This window comes from Rhinichthys klamathensis, unplaced genomic scaffold, assembly GCF_029890125.1.
Source record: "Rhinichthys klamathensis goyatoka isolate OS25496 unplaced genomic scaffold, OSU_Roscu_1.1 h1tg000003l_1, whole genome shotgun sequence".
Classification (NCBI taxonomy): Eukaryota; Metazoa; Chordata; class Actinopteri; order Cypriniformes; family Leuciscidae; genus Rhinichthys; species Rhinichthys klamathensis.
The window spans coordinates 3,360,708-3,386,643 of record NW_026606556.1 but is presented as its reverse complement, the minus strand read 5'-3'; the positions used below and the strand labels follow the sequence as shown (position 1 = coordinate 3,386,643).

The 25,936-nt window shown below is 36.5% G+C and overlaps 1 protein-coding gene across 5 annotated transcripts in view; it reads right to left on the bottom strand.

The window, feature by feature from the left end:
* The window catches only part of pde10a (phosphodiesterase 10A), a 140,852-nt gene that overhangs the window by 43,490 nt on the left and 71,426 nt on the right, over positions 1 to 25,936 (bottom strand). For all 5 annotated transcript variants that reach the window (XM_056249583.1, XM_056249540.1, XM_056249560.1 and 2 more), the window contains exon 2: positions 4,633 to 4,764. In XM_056249583.1, coding sequence (XP_056105558.1) covers positions 4,633 to 4,717 — 85 coding nt within the window. In that variant the 5' untranslated portion in view covers positions 4,718 to 4,764. The remainder of the gene's footprint in view (positions 1 to 4,632; positions 4,765 to 25,936) is intronic.

Here is a 25,936-nt window from a genome sequence, read left to right as displayed (position 1 = left end):
GATAAAGATGACAGACAAGTGGCTTATCCAATCATATGCAAGGATTTTTGATAAGGCCCAGCCTTCTGAAACGCCATTTCAATGGATCGGTTCCAGATGGATGAGTGAAGCTAGGCGGAGCGAAATTAGGCGGCTAGGCTAAATTGAAGCTAGGCGGGCCAGGTTAACAACCCTCAGGATCTATGAAAATGAAAGTGTTAAGACAAAGTGATACTAAGAGAAAAGTGAGCACTTCACTTTGGAACATGCAGTGCAAACACACTAATGGAAACAGTGGAAAACATTCTTACTGAATTTAGCCTCTTGCTATTTAACATTTTGGATTTAGTTGGTTATAATAATAATAATAATAATAATAATAATAATATATATATATATATATATATATATATTAGGGGTGGAACGGTACACAGAAGTCACGGTTCGGTTCATACCTCGGTTCAGACATCACGGTTCGGTACGATTTCGGTACAATGGAGGGAAAAGCAAAACAAAAATGCAGAAGGCATTGTATTTTTTAAATAAGTTTTATTAATAAAGGCATAGAACCAGTTTATTTGTAGTGCACTGACAATAGTTTTATATAATTAGTTTATTAATTAAATTAATAAAAAGACAAAAAGACCTTGCGATATGTTTGGTAATTGTACCTGAATTAATTGAAAATTATTTTGCTATATTTCAGATGAATATATTTGTTTTCCTTAATTTTGATTAACATTATTAATTGACAATGTAACATTATTCTCATCTGAATTATAAATAATTGATTTCTGTATAAAATAATACTACCATTAAAAACAAATTCGATTTTCTTTTTTTAATCAATGTAGAATGTGTAAGATTAGTGCTCCGAGGACAAGACATGAAAACCAAGGCAATATGATGAATGTCCAAAAGATGGAACACACAGACTGTTTTGAAATGGAGTTGGATAAATATGTTTTGCTTTTAAAACAGTGTGTGTGTGTGTGTGTGTGTGTGTGTGTGTGTGTGTGTGTGTGTGTGTGTGTGTGTGTGTGTGATTTTGGTTGGGTGACAGTTGTAGGTTACAGTTTGACAAGAGTTTACAGTGTGACAAAAGCACAATGTTGTGTTTTATTGCGAGTGTACACAAATATAAGTAAACACTTTGCAGGTTTAATGATCTGAACAAAATGACGGAGTATGTTTTTTATGTTTCCACTGTTCGATCGCGCGCCTCTGTCTCTCTCTCTCTCACACACAGTTCGATCGCGCCCGCGCGCCTCTCTCTCTCTCGCACACACACACACACAAGCATTGCAATCTTGACATCGCAGCCTGTTCATTATGCGGTCACGGTCACACCAAACGCGAATAGAGCGTCAAATTCGTGTCTAGTTCGACGCTAGTCCAAAGCGAATAGGACGCGCGTATAAAGCCAACGTTTGAAGTGAACGCGCGTTCAGAGCTAAGCCGAGGGTACAGATTATGTGTCCCTAAAGAACCCGCGTATCTAACAGTAGTTCCGCATTACATTAATTAATTTGCACGCGAGTTTTATTTATTTTTATACCGTGTATTCTCCGTGTAAATTCGTGCACCGAACCGTGACGCCCGTACCGTTTCGGTTCGATACGAATACATGTACCGTTCCACCCCTAATATATATATATATATATATATATATATATTTTTTAATGATGGCTCTTCAGACTAAAAAAAAGTGACACTTTTAAGACATTTCAGATTCATAAATATTGAGGTATATACTGAATATAAAAATGTTGGGATTTATTTGTTTGAATTTATATAACCCAGCCAGTCACAAAATCTGGGATTTTGATTGCTGTTTAAAAGCAAAAGTTAAAGTGAGAGAAAAAAAAAAAGGAATTTTTTTTAAAAATACATTTAAACAATTGCTTACACTTTGATAATAGGCAATCCAATCACGAGTATAACATTTTCAATGAATAAATTCATAAATTTTTGGTTAATCAAATAAACTAAATACATTTTTTAAAGAATTATTGATAAAAAACAACTATAAAATGACTGTATTTGAGATGATGCTCAGTGAACATACATGAAAAGTAAAATGTGTCTTTGTTGACTGAACCCACATTCCAAACCATATACTTTAATTGAAAAGAAAAAGCATTGACGTGCACAAAGAATTTGAAAGCTAACATGCATACTAATTCAAAGCACTGCTTGATATGGATCACAGGCCAAGACAGAATCTGGCACACATGCTTTACAGAGAGACTGATGTTGAAACGGTGCCTGAGAAGCAGAGCCGAGGTTAACCATCAGCCGGCTGCCTGTGAGAGAGCACTGCTGCACTCATGCAGAAAACATTCCCAAAATGCGACACATTCCCCCTCCTCCCCCCCGACCGACTGCATGCCCCTGGAGGCTGGCTCTGACGTCAGTAGCTGAGCTGGGCCGGCCGCCAGCCCTGTGGGCCCTTGATGGATGTGATGGGTCGAGTGGAGCAGGCCGAGGCACGAAGCATGCTGTGCACAGAGAAGCCAGTCCCGCTTAAACAGCCCTAATGACCCGTAAGGACCCAGCAGGCCCTCTCTCTCATACTTTCAGCAGTGCGCTAACCCTTTAGCCGCTCAGGTTACGTAAACACAGACACATGCACAGAAGAGGTGTATGAAGTCTATTGATGTTTTTTTTTTCTGGGTTAAATAATTTTTTTTTTTAAAAAGCAATAAAAACAGAACCAAAAAATCTGATTTTACTCATCAGCTGTTTAGTAGAGACTGCGAGGCCTGACGTGAGTGTGTCAGATGAGGGAGACATACGAATCGTGTGCTCCAGGACAGGCTTGAGAACCACTGTTTTAGGGTACTTTTGAAAAGACATTTACTGTGACGCATTAGATTCAATTGGATTAAGATATTAAAACTCAACTTAAATAATAAATGTTTTGCCTCAGATGTGCAAGAAAAAATTTATAATAATTACTGAACATACAAAATGTATTACATTTCAAATGTGTGCAACCAGTCTCCAAATAGAATTACACAATATGAATGTGTTATGATAAGCAGTGAAATTTTCATGTTTTAGACTGATTTTGCTTCAGGACCAGTGATATAGGCTTTTATTATAGTTTTTCCTAATATTTTGTATTTTGATTTTACATATAATTATATATAAATATATTATTTATATAGTTGTTATTTTATTTTCATTTTAATCTACTAATTTTATTACAGATTTGTGTGTTTTGTCATTTGTGTTATTTTTCGGTAACACTTTACAATAAGGTTCATTAGTTAACATTAGTTAATGTATTAACTGACATGAACTAACCATGAGCAATACATTTGTTACTGTATTTGTTAACGTTAGTTGATAAAAATACAGCTGTTCATTGTTTGTTCATGTTAGTTCAAAGTGCATTAACTAATGTTAACACGATTTTAATAATGTAGTAAATGTTGAAATTAACATGAATAAAGATTAATAAATTGAGTATAAGTGCAGTTCATTATTAGCTCATGCTAACTAGTTAACTAATGAAACCTTATTGTAAAGTGTTACCAATATGTCTACACTGTAAAAAATAAAACATAATTTTTACGGTAAAATACCGGCAGCTGTGGTTGCCAGAACTTTACCGTCAAAAATATGGTAGCAACGTTATTGGTTTTACAGACTTAAAATTTACAGTAATAAACCGTATTTCATTATCTGATATAATGTTAATTTACCGACATATTGAAGTATTAATATCTGTTTTGTACCATTGTAATACATTGAAAACCACCAATCACAGCAGTGATGAGATTCACATGGTCAAGGCTCATCACAAGCAGCTCTTCCACAAGAAAGTTAATACTATTATATAGAAGCTGCACAGTGTCATTCGCACAAATTAAACACCATCATGGTAACACACATGAAATTTAAAAAATGCAATAAACACTAATTTAACAACATTACATGTAACATAAAACCCCAATGTACATAACTGATTAGAAAAAAAAAAACAAGAAAACTATGAAAAACTTTCTGTTAACCAATTAACGTTTTTTTTACTGTAGCATTTTTACAGTCTTTTACCGTTAAAATCACGATCTCTTATTATTAGTTTATTTCAGTTTTGGTTATTTTAATACTTCAAGTTAGACTAAAATAAAATGAGAAATGATGCCTTTGCAACTAGCTAAAATTTTATTTCAGTTAACGTTTATTTTATTTCAAGTAACAAAAATGTTCATATACCATGGAGCAAACACAGGGCCAGATATAATAATAATAATAGCCATATTACCAAGAGAACAACAACAAAATAATTATTTGGGAAGTTATTATTTTATGGGGGGAGAATCTATTTATTTTGTTATGTACAATTGTATGGTTAGTTGCATTTTATCTCAACTGACTGTTACATGTAGGTTTTTTCTTTTTTCTTTTTAAAGGGTTTTATTGAGAACCACTGTAAATGCATATACCTTTTCCAGAAGCAAAGGTTAACCAGGAATAAAGCATAAAGCATTTGTATGCATTCAAAATATCTATATTATGTTTACAATTGTGTGAAATGACGTCTAAAAAGTCAGCCTTAAAAAAAACCAAAGACACTGTCGCAACAAGTAAACGCAGGACTATTTGTGACAGAATCTTCTAGCACACGGCACGAGCCCGTACCTGCAGGCTGACTGCTGTTCTTCCGCTTCAGCCATCTGTCCACCGTCTCCGCACTCACGCTTTCCAGCACAAAATCATCCAGCATCTGCGGGTGGAGCGAGAGATACGCCTTCACTTTCTCATCCGTCAGACCTGCAACAGAATCATCACCATCATTTTCTTACCCAAGCATTTATTCACACAAAAAAAACACATCAATACTGGCAAAATATTTTACCCTGTAAAGCCTGACAAATAAAATACATTTATTTTTTGACACTGAACAGTTTATTGAACCTTTAGAAAAAAATATTACAAACGGTTAGGATGAGTTTTTATATAATTGGATATGTGTTTGTTGTTGTTGTTGTATCATATTTGATATGGCTTTTATGGCTAATGCAGTAAAATGAAGGAGAGTATGGAGCTCATACTCAAGGAAGACAAAAACACCTCAATTTTATTCAGCCCAAACGGAGTAAAAATATGCAATTTGGTGCAGCTGCGGATACTTACATGGTCAAACATTACCCCTTATAAGCTTTTCTGGGTCTTTTTGATGGAAAATGACGTTTGCTGAAATTAATAAAAATGTTTCCTCCATCTAAATGGCATGAGACTTGATGTCGAGGTTGAGACTTGCTAGCTTTACGGACAGAAAAATAAATCGGATGATATCTGGTTGTATGTTAGCGTGAAAAAAAAAGACATCCCTCTCAGGATGTTCGGGGTCTCCCGAGACCCCAGACAATAAAATGTGATTTTGTAACATAATAATGTAATTTTTTAAAAACAAATGAATTATCACTCACTTTATTAATTTGTACAGTGTTAAAATATATATTTTTTTAAAATAGGATAATATTGGAAATGGAAAAAATATATACTTTTTTATATATTTGTAAAATAAAAAAACTAAATCAGCCACAACACAGAACACATATGGAAGTGGCAACCTAAAAGAACATCCACAATGTGGAACGCTCATGCTAACACACGCACACACACACACTCCAAAAAATCTCCCATAGACATCAATGGGAGACTATAAAAAAAGTATTTTTGTTACATAATTTGTCCCCCCCAAAAAAATCAGTTACAATGCAAAAAACACAACAAATGGCAACACCATAACACATCCATGATGGAGTAAACACACACAACACCCCTACCCATTTTACATTTTTATATATATATATATATATATATATATATATATATATATATATATATATATATATAAAATACACCTTAAATCCCCCCAATACTGCACAAATCAAATGTGAGTGATATTACACGTGTTTAAAAAAACAAAAACATTATGATGTTACAAAATCACATTTTTTTGCCTAAGATCTCTGGAGACCCCAACATGAGTGTACATTAAAATTGAATAGCTTGTAAGGGTTACGAGGAAATTCTGATAGCTTATAATGTAAAAGAATGTGATTTTTTATTTATTTATTGGCCTGGCAGCTAAATATATCTCACAAGTCATATGGACAACTTTTGTTCTGCTTTTTTGCAGTTGTATGAGAAACTGCAGCTTGGGCATTCACCCCAATATCTCATTCAGAGCTTAAAGTGTCCCTATTGAGCTTTTTCCAATTATACCTTTAATGCAGTCAGTGCGTCATAAAGCTGTTTGTGAATGTAAAAGGTCTGCAAAGTTTTAAAGATCAAAGTGCGCGACAAAAGTTATCGTCTCCTAAAAGAAGACTAATAAAACTGCTGAAACGAGTCGACAGCAATTCCAGTCTGCATTGTGACACACACACACACACACACACACACACACACACACACACACACACACACACACACACACACACACACACACACACACACACACACACACACACACACACACACACACACACACACACACACACACACACACACACACACACACACACTTGCTCGCACATCACGTGCAGATCGTGCACACATCCTCAAAACATTCAGTAGGGCAGAAATGTATTGTCAAAGCTGTTCTGTCATTTATCAATAAAATAGCTTAGAAACTGAAAAGTTCAATGATATATTTCTTAGTACCGGTAACTAAAACCCACAGCTTCACTATTAGTAGAGAGACGCTGCCAGGTAGAATTAATTCACACACAATCGCTCTGTATAATGCATTCATATTTATGTAATCTTTCCTGTGCTACTTCATCTGTATCTGATTTAGATCTAAAACAGAAATATAATGACCCAAAGACAAAAGAACGGATAAAAAGCTGTATAGGAGCAATAGCCTTATGGGCAGCGCTGTGTCATATTCCATATCTGTGCACAAGACAACCCGTGTTCGAGGTTCGAGGTTCAAGCTTATTTATTCATTAATGGCATCATCAGTGACTAGTCAACGTCGACTCAACTTTGAAAAATCTGAAGTCAATCAACAACTAGTTTATAGTACATGGGGCTTCCCAGCAAACAAGGAGGCACAGGAAGAAGAATGACAAGTTGACTGTGCTTAATAGGCAATTAAGTGTTTGAGAGCTTACTAAGTGCTGTTGTTTATTGTCTTCGTTGTCAGGGCAAACATCAATTTACTGGGACATTGCTGAAGCCAAGCACATTTTGGTTAGCTTAAAACAAGCCAGCCTGTGTGGGTAGGTCTAGTAGAACCCCATTTTAATTTTTAATGATTGTTTTTATATATTTGCTCACGCTCAACTTGTCCTATGGTTAACTGTTCCAGGACATACATAAGCAATATTTAAGTGTGCCAACTTCCTGCTTAATAATATTATATGCAATTGTTCATAGGCTAAAGACAAAAAAAGGTACAACGCACTGATCTTTAAGTTTATGAACAAAGTTTGGCTGAAACATCGTGAAAACTACATTTCGTAAATATATTAGTCTTAAAGGGATAGTTCATCCAAAAATTTAAATTACCCCATGATTTACTCACCCTCAAGCCATCCTAGGTGTATACGACTTTCAGGCGAATACAATCAGAGTTATATTAAAAGATATCCTGGCTCTTCCAAGCTTTATAATGGCAGTGATCCTGATTTTGAAGTCCAAAAAAGTTCATCCATCCATTATAAAAGTGCTCCACACGGCTCTGGGGTTAATAAAGGTCTTCTGAAGCGATGCGTTTTGTGTGAGAAAAATATCCATATTTAAAACTTCATAAATTAAACTAACTTCCGACAGACGGCCGTACGCATAGATTTAGGGTAAAAGAGTAACACTTGACCTGACGCATGAGTATAGAGCAAAACAAAACACCGGTCACAAATTAGAAGTCTCAAACGAGGATATTTAAAGAGAAATTTCGGAGGATTTTGATATAAGAGAAGAGGAGCCCTATTTTTTTTTAACCACAAGAGGCGTCAAAGCTTAGGCTACTATTACATACTATGTCATACATCATGTCAGGGGTTACTCTTTTGGCTTATGACTTGCATAGGTCGTCTGCCGGAAGCTAGTTATTTTCATTTATAAATGATATTTATATATCATATTTCATTTAAATATGGATATTTTGTATTCCAAAAAACACATCGCTTTGCTTCAGAAGGCCTTTATTACCCCCCTGGAGTCGTATGGAATAATTTTACAACCATTATAAAGCTTATAATTTTATAATAATTTTACTACCATACTACCATTATAAAGCTTGGAAGAGCTTTAATATTTTTTTGTTTGTGTTCGTCTGAAAGAAGATAGTCATATGCACCGGCTTGAGGGTGAGTAAATCATGGGATTTTTTTAAAGTTTTGGGTGAACTATCCCTTTAAATTTCTTTCAAGCCTTCAGAGACCCACTTCTACAAAGGTCACCAATTAGTGGACGATCGTCCAGATCAAAGATAGTTTCTACATACTGTAGATCATTTTCTCAATATGTTTTTTAAAAATCCTTTTTTTCTCCAACCGTAGCAGTTAACCGTATTAATGCAATGGCGGCATATTATAGAGGATGTATCTAAAAACATTTTTTTTACTTTTATTTTTTTACTAAGAGTTACAGCTGCCAGTTCAAACATTTATAACAACAACAAAAAAATGACCAGAAATTAAATGCAAAGTTCTTACAGCACTAAAACTGTTTAAAGGGTTAGTTCACCCAAAAATGAAAATTTTGTCAGTATTTACTCACCCTCATGTTGTTCCAACCCCGTAAGACCTTCGTTCATCTTCGGAACACGAATTAAGATATTTTGATGAAATCTGACAGCTGGATCACTCCTCCATACTAGTCCATAGGCTTCTTCAGGGATTGAACTTGTCGGCCTCGAAAAGTTATTAAAGACATCGTTAAAATAGTCCAAGTGACTACAGTGGCTCAATCTTAAGTTTATCAAGCGACGAGAATACTTTTTGTGTGCAAAAACAAACAAAAATAACGACTTTATTTCAACTATTCATGTCCTTCTCTTTGGGCCTCTAGTCAGTTAACGTAGTGTGATTCCGTAGAGCTACGTCACACGTAGGCTCACTATTGGCCGACGCTGGTCATGTGCGTGATGCGTGTGACGTACAACAACAGAAGCTTACACTATTACACTAGTGAACTGACTCCAGGCCCAAAGAGATGGACATGAATAGTTGAAATAAAGTCGTTATTTTTGTTTGTTTTTGCGCACAAAAAGTATTCTCGTCGCTTGATAAACTTAAGATTGAGCCACTGTAGTCATTTGGACTATTTTAACGATGTCTTTAATAACTTTTCGAGGCCGGCAAGTTCAATCCCTGAAGAAGCCTATGGAGGAGTGATCCAGCTCTCAGATTTCATCAAAAATATCTTAATTCGTGTTCCGAAGATGAACGAAGGTCTTACGGGGTTGGAACAACATGAGGGTGAGTAATTACTGACAGAATTGTCATTTTTGGGCGAACTAACCCTTTAAGATACAATTGTTCGGAGCTTTGCGTCAATGAAAATTTTGAGACTGGACCTCCAGGAACTTTAATTAAATATCCCTGGTCTACGTATTGATCTTTTTTTTTTTTTAATGCCAGGATGGACTCAACTGAAACCAAACACTTTGAGCATATGTGAGTCTTGACTTAATGTACAAACTCGAGGGAAACACAGCTGGGAGGCATGTGTTCCACACTACACACACACACACACACACACGTTAGCAGGAAGATATTGGGACCCAAACTAGCCCACAAGAGCTCCCACAAGCAGAAAAAGGGTATAGACTGTTTTGTTGCACAACAATAAAAGACAAAACAGATGAAAATGGCAGAGCCTCCACTCTTTGAACACTAAAAACAAACCAGATGTGTGAAAGATATTCATATCCATACACAAACAGTTGTATAGCAGAAGTTGCACTACAAATAACCATTATATACGTCAGACTACAACCCTAGCATTTTCTCATGCAATTCTACCATGGCATTTCCCGATCTCAAAGCAGAAGTAGTTGAATGCAAAAATTTAAATAATATCAATGCACAAGTCTGACCTGTGACACAGCCTGGAATAAATCTGTCCCCCTGAGTCAAGTTATTCCAAGGTTTTTTTCTTTACAACTGTCACCTGATGGAGTTTTGGTCCATATGGGGATGGACTGGGTTGTAAAAAATTGTTTGTGCTTGTTATATTTAAACTAACACTGTTGTGTTGTGGGTTTGTGGCTTTATCTTTTTATTCTGTGCTTGTTGCTACACAATAAAGACAACATATTTTGCCATCGGTCCTACCAAATTTAATGACCATTATCAGAGTCATTCCTTCATACATTTTATCTCTGCATCATATATGTTTCAATATATTATATAAATATTAAACTGAACATTTATACAATGATTACTATTTTGGTTTGAGATGCCTTGGAATGATTGTCCCCAGATGTCTTATTCTGATATAAATTGTATTAAACAAATAATAATTAATAAATTATTGATATATTGTTTTAATTGGTAATCATTATATAGATTTTTCCTGTGTCCTCAATTTCACTTTCCATTCTCTTAGTTTTTTGTAATGTCTGATTAATAAGTACTTAATTATATCATCCTCCAGGAAGTGATTTTTTTTGGTTGGAAAATAGCACAAATATCAGTATATATTACCAATGTATTTGATTAATTATGTGATGTATCGCTATAAAACATCAAAATTGTTTTATACATCAAAATTTCAAAAGATGTATGAATTAGCCCTATGTAAGCTAATTCTCCGTCTTTGCGTGCTGAGCAATGGCTAATTTACCTTTTCATTTCCATCCTGTTTGTTTTCTTAATATTTTGTATTAAACAAAAAGTCAAACAAAGTGCCTGAACTTGACCAGAACATTTTTCTGAAAGTCCCTTTTATAAAAACACATTCATAAAGTATAACGCAAGCATATTCATTTTTAAACATTACCGAGATCAAAAGGTACTGCCGAACAGGAATGGCTCATCCTATGAATTATTCCACTGGACTGAAATCTCTCGGTCCTTTCATTAAACCATCACTCACATATTTCATCTGGTCTATTTTTGCAGGGGCACTTTAAAACATTATTTTTTAACCTTCATTTCTAATCCCTATTATAATTCTTTTACTGTTAGAATGTTTGTAAAACACAGAAACCAAGTAGACACGTTATTTTATCTGTAAAAATTATGGAAAGCATTTTGAATTATCCATCAATATTTTTTTTTTTATTCAGTAAATGATGGGAAATTGTCAGCTAAAGCAACCAGCTGGGTTTAGCTCAGGGGAAAAAGCATGTTGATGTATGGAGGTACAGGTCTGTATACGCACAGAGAGAGACAGTAAAAGAGAAAAAACCAGGAGGGGGCCGAGGGCTGCTGCCGACTGACGCTGTCCAGACACGAGACACAGGTCTTCAGGAGCGCAACGCCTCACGAGACTCCCAGAGCCAGTGCTGACGCACATGGGGAGAGAACACTGCTTCATAAATCAGACACTGGAGGGGACGCAGACACACAGGCTGAGTGTGAGAAGAGAGAAATAACACTAGACGACCTTCTGTGAGGTTTCCTGCTGCATCAACTCATTGAGATATTACACTTTTAGACAATAGCACCAGATAATTGCAATTTGTGTCTCTCTTCATATTAACCTGATAACTGTCACTCCCTTTTTTTGAGCATATGAAATTAAATAGTAAGTAGTAATTCATGAATGCTTTTGAATACAGACTCTAAAGTTGCTCTCTTTAAAAAGACGACAGTGCAGATTATTTCAGAAGAGAAAGTCTCTTAAAAAATGAATGTATTTAATAATTATAGAAGTTTACACTCACCTAAAGGATTATTAGGAACACCATACTAATACTGTGTTTGACCCCATTTCGCCTTCAGAACTGCCTTAATTCTACGTGGCATTGATTCAACAAGGTGCTGAACGCATTCTTTAGAAATGTTGGCCCATATTGATAGGATAGCATCTTGCAGTTGATGGAGATTTGTGGGATGCACATCCAGGGCACGAAGCTCTCGTTCCATCCCATCCCAAAGATGCTCTATTGGGTTGAGATCTGGTGACTGTGGGGGCCATTTTAGTACAGTGAACTCATTGTCATGTTCAAGAAACCAATTTGAAATGATTTGAGCTTTGTGACATGGTGCATTATCCTGCTTGGAAGTAGCCATCAGAGGATGGGGACATGGTGGCCATAAAGGGATGGACATGGTCAGAAACCATGCTCAGGTAGGCCGTGGCATTTAAACGATGCCCAATTGGCACTAAGGGGCCTAAAGTGTGCCAAGAAAACATCCCCCACACCATTACACCACCACCACCAGCCTGCACAGTGGTAACAAGGCATGATGGATCCATGTTCTCATTCTGTTTCCGCCAAATTCTGACTCTACCATCTGAATGTCTCAACAGAAATCGAGACTCATCAGACCAGGCAACATTTTTCCAGTCTTCAACTGTCCAATTTTGGTGAGCTCTTGCAAATTGTAGCCTCTTTTTCCTATTTGTAGTGGAGATGAGTGATACCCGGTGGGGTCTTCTGCTGTTGTAGCCCATCCGCCTCAAGGTTGTGCGTGTTGTGGCTTCACAAATGCTTTGCTGCATACCTCGGTTGTAACGAGTGGTTATTTCAGTCAAAGTTGCTCTTCTATCAGCTTGAATCAGTCGGCCCATTCTCCTCTGACCTCTAGCATCAACAAGGCATTTTCGCCCACAGGACTGCCGCATACTAGATGTTTTTCCCTTTTCACACCATTCTTTGTAAACCCTAGAAATGGTTGTGCGTGAAAATCCCAGTAACTGAGCAGATTGTGAAATACTCGGACCGGCCCGTCTGGCACCAACAACCATGCCACGCTCAAAATTGCTTAAATCACCTTTCTTTCCCATTCTGACATTCAGTTTGGAGTTCAGGAGATTGTCTTGACCAGGACCACACCCCTAAATGTATTGAAGCAACTGCCATGTGATTGGTTGATTAGATAATTGCATTAATGAGAAATTGAACAGGTGTTCCTAATAATCCTTTAGGTGAGTGTATGTCTACTGTAAAGCAAATACACTGAACTAAAGGTTTTTAATTGTATACAAAATACATATTTTATGGGAAAAAAATTGGTTAGGATTTAAAGTAAAAAGGATTTAAAGTACCCTTTCTATGGTAATGCAACATCCAATTTCAAAACAGTTTCACAGGTTGAATTTTAGTGTTTAATCTTTTGAACGATACCTGATTTATAATGATTACTGAAATAAGTGATAGAAAAAAGCCAATAAAAAAGGCATGCCAAATTTCCCGCTACTGGAACACTGGCAGTTAACAGGCTAAAACATTACATTTATATCAGATCAGAAATGTTATATTTTATGATACACTGAGGCCCCATCCACACTACTACGTTTTAGATTAGAAACGGAGACCTTTTGCTACGTTTGCACCTCCCATCCAGACTAAAACGGCAAAAACGAAGACCTAAAACGGAGAAGTTTAGAAACGCTGCCGACCCCGTTTTGCGTTTTTAATCTCCGGAGGGCGTTTATAGAAGACGGGTCAAAACGGAGGACTTTAGAAACGATGACGCGGAGGCTCACGCTCGGCTCTCTGGTTGGGTGTCATCAGTCATGGCAAGCGTTTCTGTCTTTGATGTCTTTGCTAGCAACTGTTGTGAAAGTAAATTCTGCATTTTTCAATGCTATAACTGCGCACATGCGCCGGAGGCAAGCTATTATTCGAACGATCTGTGACAATTCCCGTGTGCAGCGGCGGTATCGAACGTACATGGAGCGTCGCTCTTTGCAGAGGTAACTTAGCTACTTTCTTCTTCGTCAAATCTGAGGCATAGTCCATCTGTTTCCTGTTTACACCAGCACGCGCATGCCCAGTGTAGGTGAATGGTCACGTGATCCGCGTTTTCCGTCGTTTTAATGTGGACGGAGATCGTATTCGTTTTAATTCTCCGTTTCTAAACTAAAACGCAGTAGTGTGGATGGGGCCTTAGTATTCGACAGTTAACACTTGGGAATTTGACACGAGGTGTGACATGCTATAGAAGGCCGCTTGGTTCAACTGTGTTCCTGTCTGTGAAGTATCGTCACAAGGTAACACCTTGACTATATATCGGTCGACCACTATTGTCTGGTTGGTTGGGATGCTCAAATTTTAAAAGTATCACATAGTCATGGTTTTATAGTAAATTATTCTATTAATGGTGTACTTATAGTTGTCTTTGCATATTAAACTGAGATAATAACAAATGTAAATATTTGAAAACTGAAAACCTAGCTTTAAGACAAATGGTGCACAGTCACAGCACCTAAGATATATTTATGTACAAATTATTGTAACCTAAAATCTTGATGTTGAAACCCCCAAATGAGTCACCCTACTTATAATACTTCCTCTCATTATCCTAGCCCTTTTTAAATGCTGCATAGCAGAAAAAGTAGGGCACATATCCTCAGCCCTTTGGCACCCCGTTACAAAGTCCACCTTGCAGTGTTCCTGTACCATTTTATTCATTGTTTGTTGTGTTACAGCAGAATGAGCTGTAAAAAAATATTAGTGGTCTAATCACATGCAACATCATCAAAGCTTCTGCATGCATCACATGACACCAGAGATCACAACAGCAAACCAAAGCAACAGCCCAAAACCACAATGCACTCAAGACTCACCACCCTTTCTATCCCTGCATAACATTTTAAACAGCCAATAGCGATCACTGGACCGCTGTGCCCCATGGGGTTTTTCTCCACAAAGACAAAAACAACCTTTTTTCACTTCCCCAAACTGAACTGAACTTAAATGAATGTTATCGTTGCAAGCTGGAATGGAAATCAGCTTTAATTTTTTTGTTCCACATGTGGAGGTGAAGCCACATTCAAAGAAATATTATCTGATATTCAGTGTATATTTATTTATATTAGTGTATATTTATGATTTTATGGTTATTAGTGGTGTTTGCTAAGTCTAGCTTCACTATTGCTCACAATCAGAGTTTGGGATTTGACTAAACTTTAAAGTAATGAACTCAGCATGTAATTCATCCCACAGCAGATATGAATGAAAACTCAAAACATGCAGCTTGCTTAGAAGTGTGCTAGACTTACTTTTCACCTCGTGCAAAAATCTACAGACTTACATTGAAGGGGGAAATATGAGGGATTTAGGGGTGGGCTCTTTAGACTTGGGCCTATAGAATCTACATTTAGAATACCATAGCAACCATGCATGTTTGCTAGCCTGGGTTTCCCCTCACTGCCTTTGCACAGCACGATTTTATTCACGCTGCTAGGCAGTCTGGATACCATGGACCAAATTTTCGCCTCAGCGAGGGGACCAATCACAGAACGGGGAGGGAGCAGCAAGACGATGATATGCGACACACCAAAGCAGTTTGTTTATACCAATGGATCAAACATGGCAGCAGACGCGAAGTTACCTTTCGATGCAGCCTTGGATATTGTTCTAAGTAGTTTAGAACGCAAATAAATCTCTGACCCATCGTCTAATTTCTTTTGCTCTACATACGTCATCTGGTATAATTGAAACGATTGGCTATGAGCTAGGTACAGGCGCATTTTATGCACCCAATAAACGGCTCTGGGCATTCGTAAACCACGCCTCAAATACGAGAAAATAAACATGTGGTTCCCAGACCACGTCTCAATGTCAATGAGACGTGGTCTGACGTTAGCCAGGCTACATGTTTGCACTATGTAGAAATAAATAGCAAATTGCAATTTTTTTTAATTTAAATTCAATTTCTGAAATTGAGGGTGGCAAACAGGATGTAGAAATATAATTTGAATTTAAACTTAGAATTAACTAAGTTTTTATACTGCAGATATAGTTTTTAATAAAATATTTACTTGTTCGCATATACATACCCGCATATATTCTGTAAAAAGTATCTGAAAATAATGTGACAAAACTGAAATCTGTTTTGATGGCTATTAAATGTTATGACAGTACAGAACTTAGCTCAGAGAAATAAGTCTTATCGTGTGAGGAAAACAACTACATATCTGGAAACAAGCATAATATTATATATATAGTAATATTACATGCATAATAATAATAATATATAATAGGAATAATGCATGAAATGTAATGTTTTGTCACAATACTTAAACTTTCCCTATTGTGCAGCATGATATATAGTAATATTATGTTTTGTGAAAAGATCTATACAAATAAACTTAAATTGAATTGAATATAATAGGCATGATTATAATATAAAAGAAATATTCATGAAAATGTATGTAAATTACACTATTGTGTGCCAAATTCCAAATCAAATTCCAATTTAACATCCTGTGTGGCTAATTTAATTTAAATTCTAGTTTTCTAGTGTAAACTCAAAGGAAGCCAATTCTTAAATTAAATTTTTTACCCGAACACTGTGGCTGTGAGTTTTGCACAGGCAACACCACTTACATTTTCTTTCATTTGCAGAAAACGTAAAGATCTAGCTTTATATTCTACCACATGAAGCCACAGCACACATCAGCACTTTAGAAATGTTCCCATTATTTATTCATTTGCTAAGCAGATGCATTATCCAGGGAGGCTGCCACTTTTCACACTTTGTCTTGTGTGGCATCTTCCAGACATGGGGAAGTGATCATGGCATAACTTGGACAAAGAAAAGGTTCAAACAAAACAGCGGCATTTGTTGCGTCCCCTGCCAGTGGTACTTGGAAAGCGCTGGCTGCACATCAGTACAAAACATTCCTCCTGGGTTGCAAAATCACTCGCTTCACACAGCACAAGAGAAGCTCTAGGTCTGTACTTTTTTTCACAGTGGGCAAAGACACAACACAAAAACAAGGAGAACTATGATCAAATGATTAGAGTGATATGTAGACGTAGGCGCTGATAATGTCTCTTAGAACAGCCCACGCTGTCCTTGAACACAAAGAATATTGTTCCTAATGAACATCTGAAACTCAAGTTAGCAACTATAAACTGTAGCCTATGATATGATATCAGTCATCAGACATCAAAACAATATGATCATACTTTTTTTAAAGCTTGATGCTGGTAGTTATTCACTGCCATTATATGGATGAGCACAACTTAAAAAAAAGTGGTATATTCAGTCTAAAATAGTCTGAATATAAACACTTATTGTAGGTGTACCGTTGTGATTCAGGATAAGACAAAAACATGGATTTATGATGTACTTGTGCATTATATAATTTTTGTAAATTTCGAACACAAAAAAAGTTACGGACTGCAGCTTTAATTTACATTTTAGGGTGAACTAAGCCTTTAAGTGTCTTTATTGTACTAACATTTCAATGAATCATTTAATACAATGCACTTATTGTGTACATGTTTTTACACTGTACTTATATGTAAATAAAATACTTGTTTTTGTTGATGTAAGTACATAGTAGTCAGCAGCACCTAATAGAAAGTGGGACTATATACATTCAGAAATTAATAAATGAACAACTAGGACAAAATTTGTCTGAACACTGATTGTGTTGGTCTGAATTAATTGCATTTCAATACTTTACACTGCATATGTATATGTACATGGACCTGCATATGATGTTAAGAACCATCCCTTAATGGAATTTTTGGGATTATCAACACTGTGCTGCTTTGCAAACAATGGAATAAAAAGTTAGTTTAGATCAGGGTTGTGGGAAGTCGTTTGAATTGAAAGGGATCTGGTTTCATCTGCTGCCTTAGTGACATTTGTGTTTATTTCATCGGCCAGAGAATCCTCTGAGCAGCTCTTCATCTTTTTGCACATGCAATGAGAGTACATGTGACGTGAATGAACATCGAACCTCTGGGACCAGTGCTATCTCATGGGCTTAAAACAGATCCCTCTCGGCCCATGCGCTCCCGGCTGATGTGGCCCCCGCTGCAGGGATCAGAGATGGTATGCGGACAGTTGGCCCCTAATTAGGATACAGAACCCTGCCTTTAATGCAGTGAGGTTTAAAGTTCAATCTTTGTATACGTCTAAAAATCACACGGTCAAAAGTGTTCCCTCTTGGGATAATGATATGCCTAAATGACGTCACCCTGACTCATTGTATTGCTGATGAATCAACCTATCCTCAACACTTAAGTCATCTAATTAGACTGAGGCTGTGACCTAAGAGAGCTGGAACCAGTTACAATGTTTGGAGTGTACAGTAAAGTTTAGACACTGGATATTCACAACCGCGGTCTCATCCCTTCGAAAACAAGCATAATTTGTTTATTTATTGGAAAGCGCCCTCCAATAAACGGAAACATACATATTTAGTTTCATTTTACATGTCTGAAGCAGGAAGAATGTGAAATATATAGAAAATCTATATTTAAAGTGATGGATGATGCTCTTTATTTATACAGGTCGAAATAATGTACAGTAATCTGAGAACTGGAGAGTCTGGGGAATTATACACTATATGACCATAAGTATGAGGACACCCAAACACCACACCCATATGTGCTTGAAAAACCATTGGCAGTAAGAAGGTGCTGGTCCTCCCTAACAGATTTCACTTTCCTGGGAAGGCATTCCAGCAACTTTTCCCAAGCTTTTTTGTCAGCTGAACCCCTTCGGCGTAAAATATTTACTTAAAGTACCCCCGAGATTTTAAGATAATATTTTCAAAAATTTAACAACATTTTGCGTGTTCAGGATTCCCTGATGTTGGTTAACGTTCACATGACAGTAAACAGATAAAACATCTAATCTTTCTCAAATGTGTTTAAAAAAATTTTCATTTCGATGATTTTTTCATTACTAATGGAAACAGTTACTTTTAAGGGTGTTCACACTTGTTTATCTTTACAAGAATCAACATTATCTTTACAAGAATCAACTAACACTACAAGTTGAAATACAAATATTTATGTCTTAAAATGTTCACTTTCAAACGTTCAATCTTTTAACGTCATATCCTTCCTTGGGCTTTTGTTTTGGTCGGAAAATTGGTGAAATGCTCTAAATTTCTGTCCACAACATTGCAAAAAATTATTAAATGTAAATATATAAAGTGAACCTATTGCATTCTCAAATGCACATTAAACTCAAAACGCTTCCAAAGATCGTGAGACGCAGCATTTACTGTGAACCAAGCTGAAAACACAGTATGCTGTGTTTGCACACGTGTAAATGAACATAAGTGCCACTCTACACTTTGAAATACGCATACTCTGTTAAATCAAAGGCTGTGATTTTAATTAAAATCACACGATTTGATAAGATATATCTCCATTTCAGTTTTATTTTGATTAGGCCTAATTGTGCAGCCCTAGGGCTGGACGATAAAACAATGATGATCATTATTGCGATATAATTTCCCTCAATACAATTATAACAAATGTTTCATAAATGTTTAATGCAACTCGTTTGAACCGAGCCAGTTCAAATGCCATATAAACCATATCTTTTTTACATTTTAGCACGATAGTGAGGTGCTATATGCGTGTTCATTTTAATAAAAGTAAAGTCCTTACTCAAACAGTCAGAATATTTCAATTTTACCCTATGAGGTTGTTTACATTTTTACAGATGTTACTGTTTGTTAATGAACATAAATTTACATCAGCATGCCAACTCAAGCTACTGTCAAATGTGCATTTCTAAGAGACAAAACACATAATATTATTTATATTGCAGCATGCAATGCAAACTGTGCCGAAGATACACATCATCGAAGTCGGGCAACACAAACTATCACCGCTTAGAACATGCAGAAACTAAGAACTTCATTTTTCTATTAAGATGTTTCTTTTGTTAAGGAAAAAATAAATACAAGGAATTTACTTAAGTTGACTCGAGCATATTTTGATATAAAAAAAGAAATTATTTTTTGAATATTCTACCTCAGATTTGTGAGGCGTTCACCTGTTTGGCCAGTTTTTGTCAGGTTCTGACAGTAAAGAGTTGTTTAAAACCACAATTAACGGTCTGGTTTCAACAACTTTCACTCAGGAGCAAAAATCTGCCTTTAAAGTTGAAAGGAAGAAAGATTTGACATTTATCGTGATAATTGAACGTGATCATTTTTTAGGCCATATCACCCAATCTATGCAGCCCCATTTGTTTATTTGATTGTTACATTCAATTTAATTAATTAGCTTTTCATCATCCGCCCTGAGGTTCCCTCACTATCCCCTGTATGAGAAACAAGATATTTTGTCAAAAGTCCAAGTAACTCTATTCCATACAACAAAAGTGGACAGTTATGACATTTTCCCCCGTTTGGCACTGTAATCTCATTCACACTTATGTGATAGTCCACGTGAGAATCAACAATGACGCGTCTTTTTAGCCACCAAATTTGAATATGAGCAAGTGCAAATACTGTAAAATTTAAGTCGGATGAAAGTTTGCTCTGTTTCTCAGACAAAGCTATCATATGACTTGTGGAAGTCTTGGAATACAGTCTTGGATGGAAGCACGTGAGTCAAATAAGACTACTTTTACGGGAATTTTTTTTTTTAGGAGCTTGTTGACAGCTCTTGGCCTCTGTCTACTTTCATTGTATGGAAACAGGTTTGGAACATGAACATGTACTATTGCTTGTCTTTCATAGATTTGAGCACTTTTTGCCCTTTTCACTGACCATCTGATACTGAACACAATTTTTAAGCCATTAATTATAGCCATTCTCCATCACAGTTTAATTAAAAAGCCATCATTTGTAACATTTAATGAAAATATATATATCAACTTTTAAATGTAATTGAACTTCACATAAACCCATTATAATAAATGTCACATTTAATAGGTATAGCAGGACTCAATATAGTGGTCCGGTGAAGCACTGTATTAATGTTGGCATGCGTGTGGATTAGCAGTGCCACTCGGGAGCCAGTAGCATACAGGCCTATATTTATTTTATTTAATCGTAGTCAGCATGATTTGACAATAACACTAAGCTATATAACTATATCGATTGTATTGTACTAGACAACCCATAATATTCATACACTAAAACAGATTTGAGGGTATGGATGGTAGTTTAGTCAGATTGTGTTTGTCTGTAATTGTGTGTTAAATTAAGATCAGATCACATTTTTTGAGTAATCAAGGCATAAATCCAGACATCACAAAATTATTTATGCTACTGTATAAGATGAAAACAAACTACAGTCATGTCAAAAATACACTGACAGCACACGTCAAGAGAACTGAGAGATCCCAATGACCGGCTTGAAATGCCTGTGGATTACACTATAGTCTATCTTGAGGAGCCCTCATTTCCTTTCTGCGTATGTCCTTATTCTATAATGCTGCTCCTTTTTTTCCCTCTTTTTTAGATTAGTTCTGCACAGTCTCAGATCCCCCCAGACATTTTAATTGCGTCATCCAAGTTTTTTTTCTCCTTTTTTAGTTCTGCTTTGAGTAAAAGTGCAATGCTTCTTGAGAGAGGGGTCACGGACGTCAGTTATTCGTTGCAACATCTGATCTTACTTTACAGTGTCATACTGTTTAATTTTGGCTTACATTTGAGTATAGACAGTAGAGACTTGGCCCTATCCAAAGTTAAGAGGCTACTGAATAATCTAAGATTACTAGTAGTTGTGTGACTCAGTGTTACACATGTATAGTGTGCAATGTTGTCATTCGTAAAATGAAAGCATTTCATTTACCAACTTTTTTTTTTTTTAATGCTCTCTAACTTGAGACTGTGGATGAGTTGTTTTAATTTCTAGTTGAAACAGGAGCAAAAAAGAAGCGGTAGACAAACTGATTGTAGGCAAACTTTATGTTGGTTTGAAAAAACATAAACGTTTGGAGTAGTTTAAAAAGCTTGAAGTTTGAAGGTACAATTTTTAAGGCCATGCAGTCTATGACGCAAACAGATTATAACATGGATTAGCACATTGCTATCATATTTCTAGCATGTCTTAACATGCTGTTAGAATGATTAACACATTACTAGCTTGTTTAAGCATTTTGCTAACACTATTTTACATGTTGCTAGCATGTTTCTATCATTAGAAAGACCGCTCTCATTAGAGTCACAAATGATTTGCTCTTATCATCCGATCGTGGTTGTATCTCTCTATTAGTGTTACTCGATCTTAGTGCTGCATTTGACACCATTGACCACAACATTCTTTTAAATAGACTAGAAAACTATGTTGGCATTAGTGGAATTGCATTAGCATGGTTTAAATCATACTTAACTGACCGTTATCAGTTTGTAGCAGTAAATGAAGAGATGTCTTATCGATCACAAGTTCAGTATGGCGTACCACAAGGCTCAGTACTAGGACCGCTGCTGTTCACTCTGTACATGCTACCATTAGGAGATATCATTAGGAAACATGGAGTTAGCTTTCACTGTTATGCCGATGATACTCAGCTGTATATTTCTTCAAAACCCAACGAAACTTACCAATTCACAAAATTAACGGAATGCATAGCTGATATAAAAAATTGGATGACTAGTAATTTCCTACTACTAAATTCTGAAAAGACAGAGATTCTAATTATTGGACAAAAAACTTCCACACGTAATAACCCAGAATACTGTCTAACACTTAATGGCTGCTCTGTCAAGTCTTCGTCATCGGTTAGGAACCTGGGTGTGCTATTTGATACCAACCTTTCTTTTGAAAGCCACGTGTCTAGTATCTGTAAAACTGCATTTTTCCATCTTAAAAATATATCTAAATTACGCCATATGCTCTCATTGGGAAATGCGGAACAATTAGTCCATGCGTTCATGACCTCAAGGCTAGATTATTGTAATGCTCTACTGGGTGGTTGCCCTGCACGCTTAATAAACAAACTACAGCTAGTTCAAAACGCCGCAACTCAAGTTCTTACCAGAACCAGGAAATATGACCATATTAGCCCGGTTCTGTCAACACTGCATTGGCTCCCTATTAAACATCGTATAAATTTTAAAATATTGTTGATTACCTACAAAGCACTAAATGGTTTAGCTCCGCAGTACTTGAGCGAGCTCTTAACGCATTATAGTCCTTCACGTCTATTGCGATCTCAAAATTCCGGCCAGTTGATAATACCTAGAATATCTAAATCGACTGCTGGCGGTAGATCCTTTTCCTATTTAGCACCAAAACTTTGGAACAGTCTTCCTACCATTGTCCGGGAAGCAGACACACTCTGTCAGTTCAAAGCTAGACTAAAAACACATCTCTTTGACCTAGCATACACATAATACATTATAGACTTCTATAAATTCAATGTTAGGCTGCATAGATTAGGTCAGCCGGAACTGGGAACACTTCCCTTAAATCTTGATGTACTCGCTACATCATAAGAAGAATGGCGTCTACGCTAATATTAGTGTCTTTGTTTATCCCGAGGTTTTCCCGCAGCCTGCCGGATCCAGGCCGTGTCCAGATCTGACGAGGGAGCTTTGCCTGGACCCGATGACAATGCAGTGCTGAAGTATCCACTATCCTCTCCCTATGGAGGATCCCTTTCCCACTCTACAGATAAAGCGCTGTGAATTCCGGCTCGCGTACCCCGAAGTGATAAAATAAAACAAAATTCTGTATCAAAATTTATAGGCAAGAAAAGTAGTTTGTTTAGGCTGGGTTGTATGAATTACAAACCTGCGCACATATTTTAAAAAGCACATAACTATAGAATTCTGAATGAGCATGTGAACGCCGTCAGCGTTAATCACAGGTTCGCGTTTAAAGTCTGATCATTTCGACGGAGGTGAATCAATCAAAGTTAACTTTAGCTGGAAGTAACATTATTCAAGAACCGCTATAACGCCAAAACAATCTGTTACCTTAAATTATATGTTTATCTCTGTAAAGCTGCTTTGAAACAATTCATTGTTAAAAGCGCTATATAAATGAAGATGACTTGACTTGACATTATTTAATACATTGCTAGCATGTTTAAGCATGTTGCTAGCATGATTTTGAATGTTGCTAGCATGTTTCTAGCATGATTTAATACATTGCAAGCATGTTCCTAACACGAACTGGCACATTGCTAACGTTTTAGCATATTGTTAACAATTTAACATGTTGCTAGCTTGATTTCACATTGTTAGCATGGTTCTAACATGGTTGATTAGAAATATTAGACAGAATGGAAGCTTTACATGAGTTAAACTAAGGGCTTCATTGTATTTAGATTTTTGACAGAGTTTAAAGATGGTGTATGTAAGAATATTCATGTATTAATCGTTTTATTATTGACAATGTGTAAACAGCAAGTAACGAAACTTTAGTAATGAAAAGAGACCTTGACTTCCTAGGTGGTTTATGAAAGCATGACTGATTTTTATCTGAAGAACTCGGGAAAACATTATATATTCAATTATTATAATTATATCTCCTTTTTGTACTGTATGATGTGTTATATGGACCTGTGTCTGCAATAAAGCTTTATTTATTTATTAAAAAAACCTTCAAAATAAATGAACATTTATTCATACCACCTAACCATATGTCATTTCTGTATTAAGGAATTATCTCGGAACAACTCAAACCTAAAATCTAACCTAAATGCAAAGTATGTTCATGTGAACCCACCGTCAGCGCAGAACCAACTGCTACTACAGGCCACGTGCCTCAGCAAACCACTACTCAATGGGCAGACAGTACAGAATGAACAAAGGGCCGTTCATTCAGGACGTGTTTTTGCTTTCAAAAAAGGCTTTACGAAGCACAACAGAACGGATCAGAATGCAAGGGTTTTAAGATGCATTTTTTTATGCCATTTTTATTAGCCTTAAAATAGCTTAGCCTTAAAAACGAAAAAGCTCATGACGCAAGACACTGAAAAAACAGCAAGTTGTGGTGCAATGGCCAAGTACCTGACGCATGGCTTCATAGGTCATAAATTAAAAACTATAATTGACAAACTGCGTCTTTTGTGAAACATACCCAAGTTAGTCACAAACGATTTGTCTTTAATTTAGGAGGCTGCTCAAGGTTAATGTTTAACTAAAGATCATGGCACATTCAGACTCTGCTGGAGGACTTACAGAAAAAGCATGACTTCATACGCACACTGTAAATAAACTCTCTTATCGCAGAAGAATCCAGATGTTTGCTTACAGCATGATAACACGTGTGCCAAACAATAAATAAATGAGCAAAACCATAAAAGATTACTGTTAAAATGACAGATAGTCTAATCCTTTAGCGCTGTGCGACTGCTGGCCGTCTGAGCGTCTCTATTCCCCCACACGAGAGATGTAAAAATAAAACACTTGGTACAGTAAATCCTGCCAGAAAAAGCATTTTTCTCCATCCATCCCCTACATAATTCAAACTAAGCTGACAGACCTGTTTACAAAGCATTGTCTCCATTATTTGGGGGATGATATGTGGAAAAACAGGAGTAAAAAGAAGGAACTACTTCATTGGAGTCATAATATCTTCCTTTTTACAGGGTGAGGAGGAGGGTACAGTAGGGTAACAATACATCCTGATAAAATCTTATAAGTACCACGTCCAGACAGAGTTACAACTGGGACACTGTCTTGAAAATAAGTATTATCTTTGGCTTGATTGTTGTAAATAAACTTTTTAAAGAGCTCAATATCAAAATGAGAGTTTACGTTGGATATGTGTATCCAAAGATTAGATGCATCCAAACTATTTTCTATTCTTTACAGACCATTGGGAAATAAAACAAATCATAACTTAAATCACAGCAGGCCAGATTCGTACTCTGGTCGCCCGCATATCTAAGACCTGTTCCAATTTTTTTCACCTATAGTCATCCTAGATTTGAGAGGCCTATAAATTGTGTGGGGCCAGCTTCTCGCTGCTGGTTTCCAAAGAGTTGGGGAGCTTTGAAAACCGTACAGTGACCAAAACAGGAGAGAGCAAAACTGAAGGAACGCCTGAGAGAGAAGAGCAGGTTTATTGAGAACTGCTCTCTTCCTGGAGTGGTGTCAAGGGCAGACTCCCAAGGTTCTACTTTTCACTTGCCTG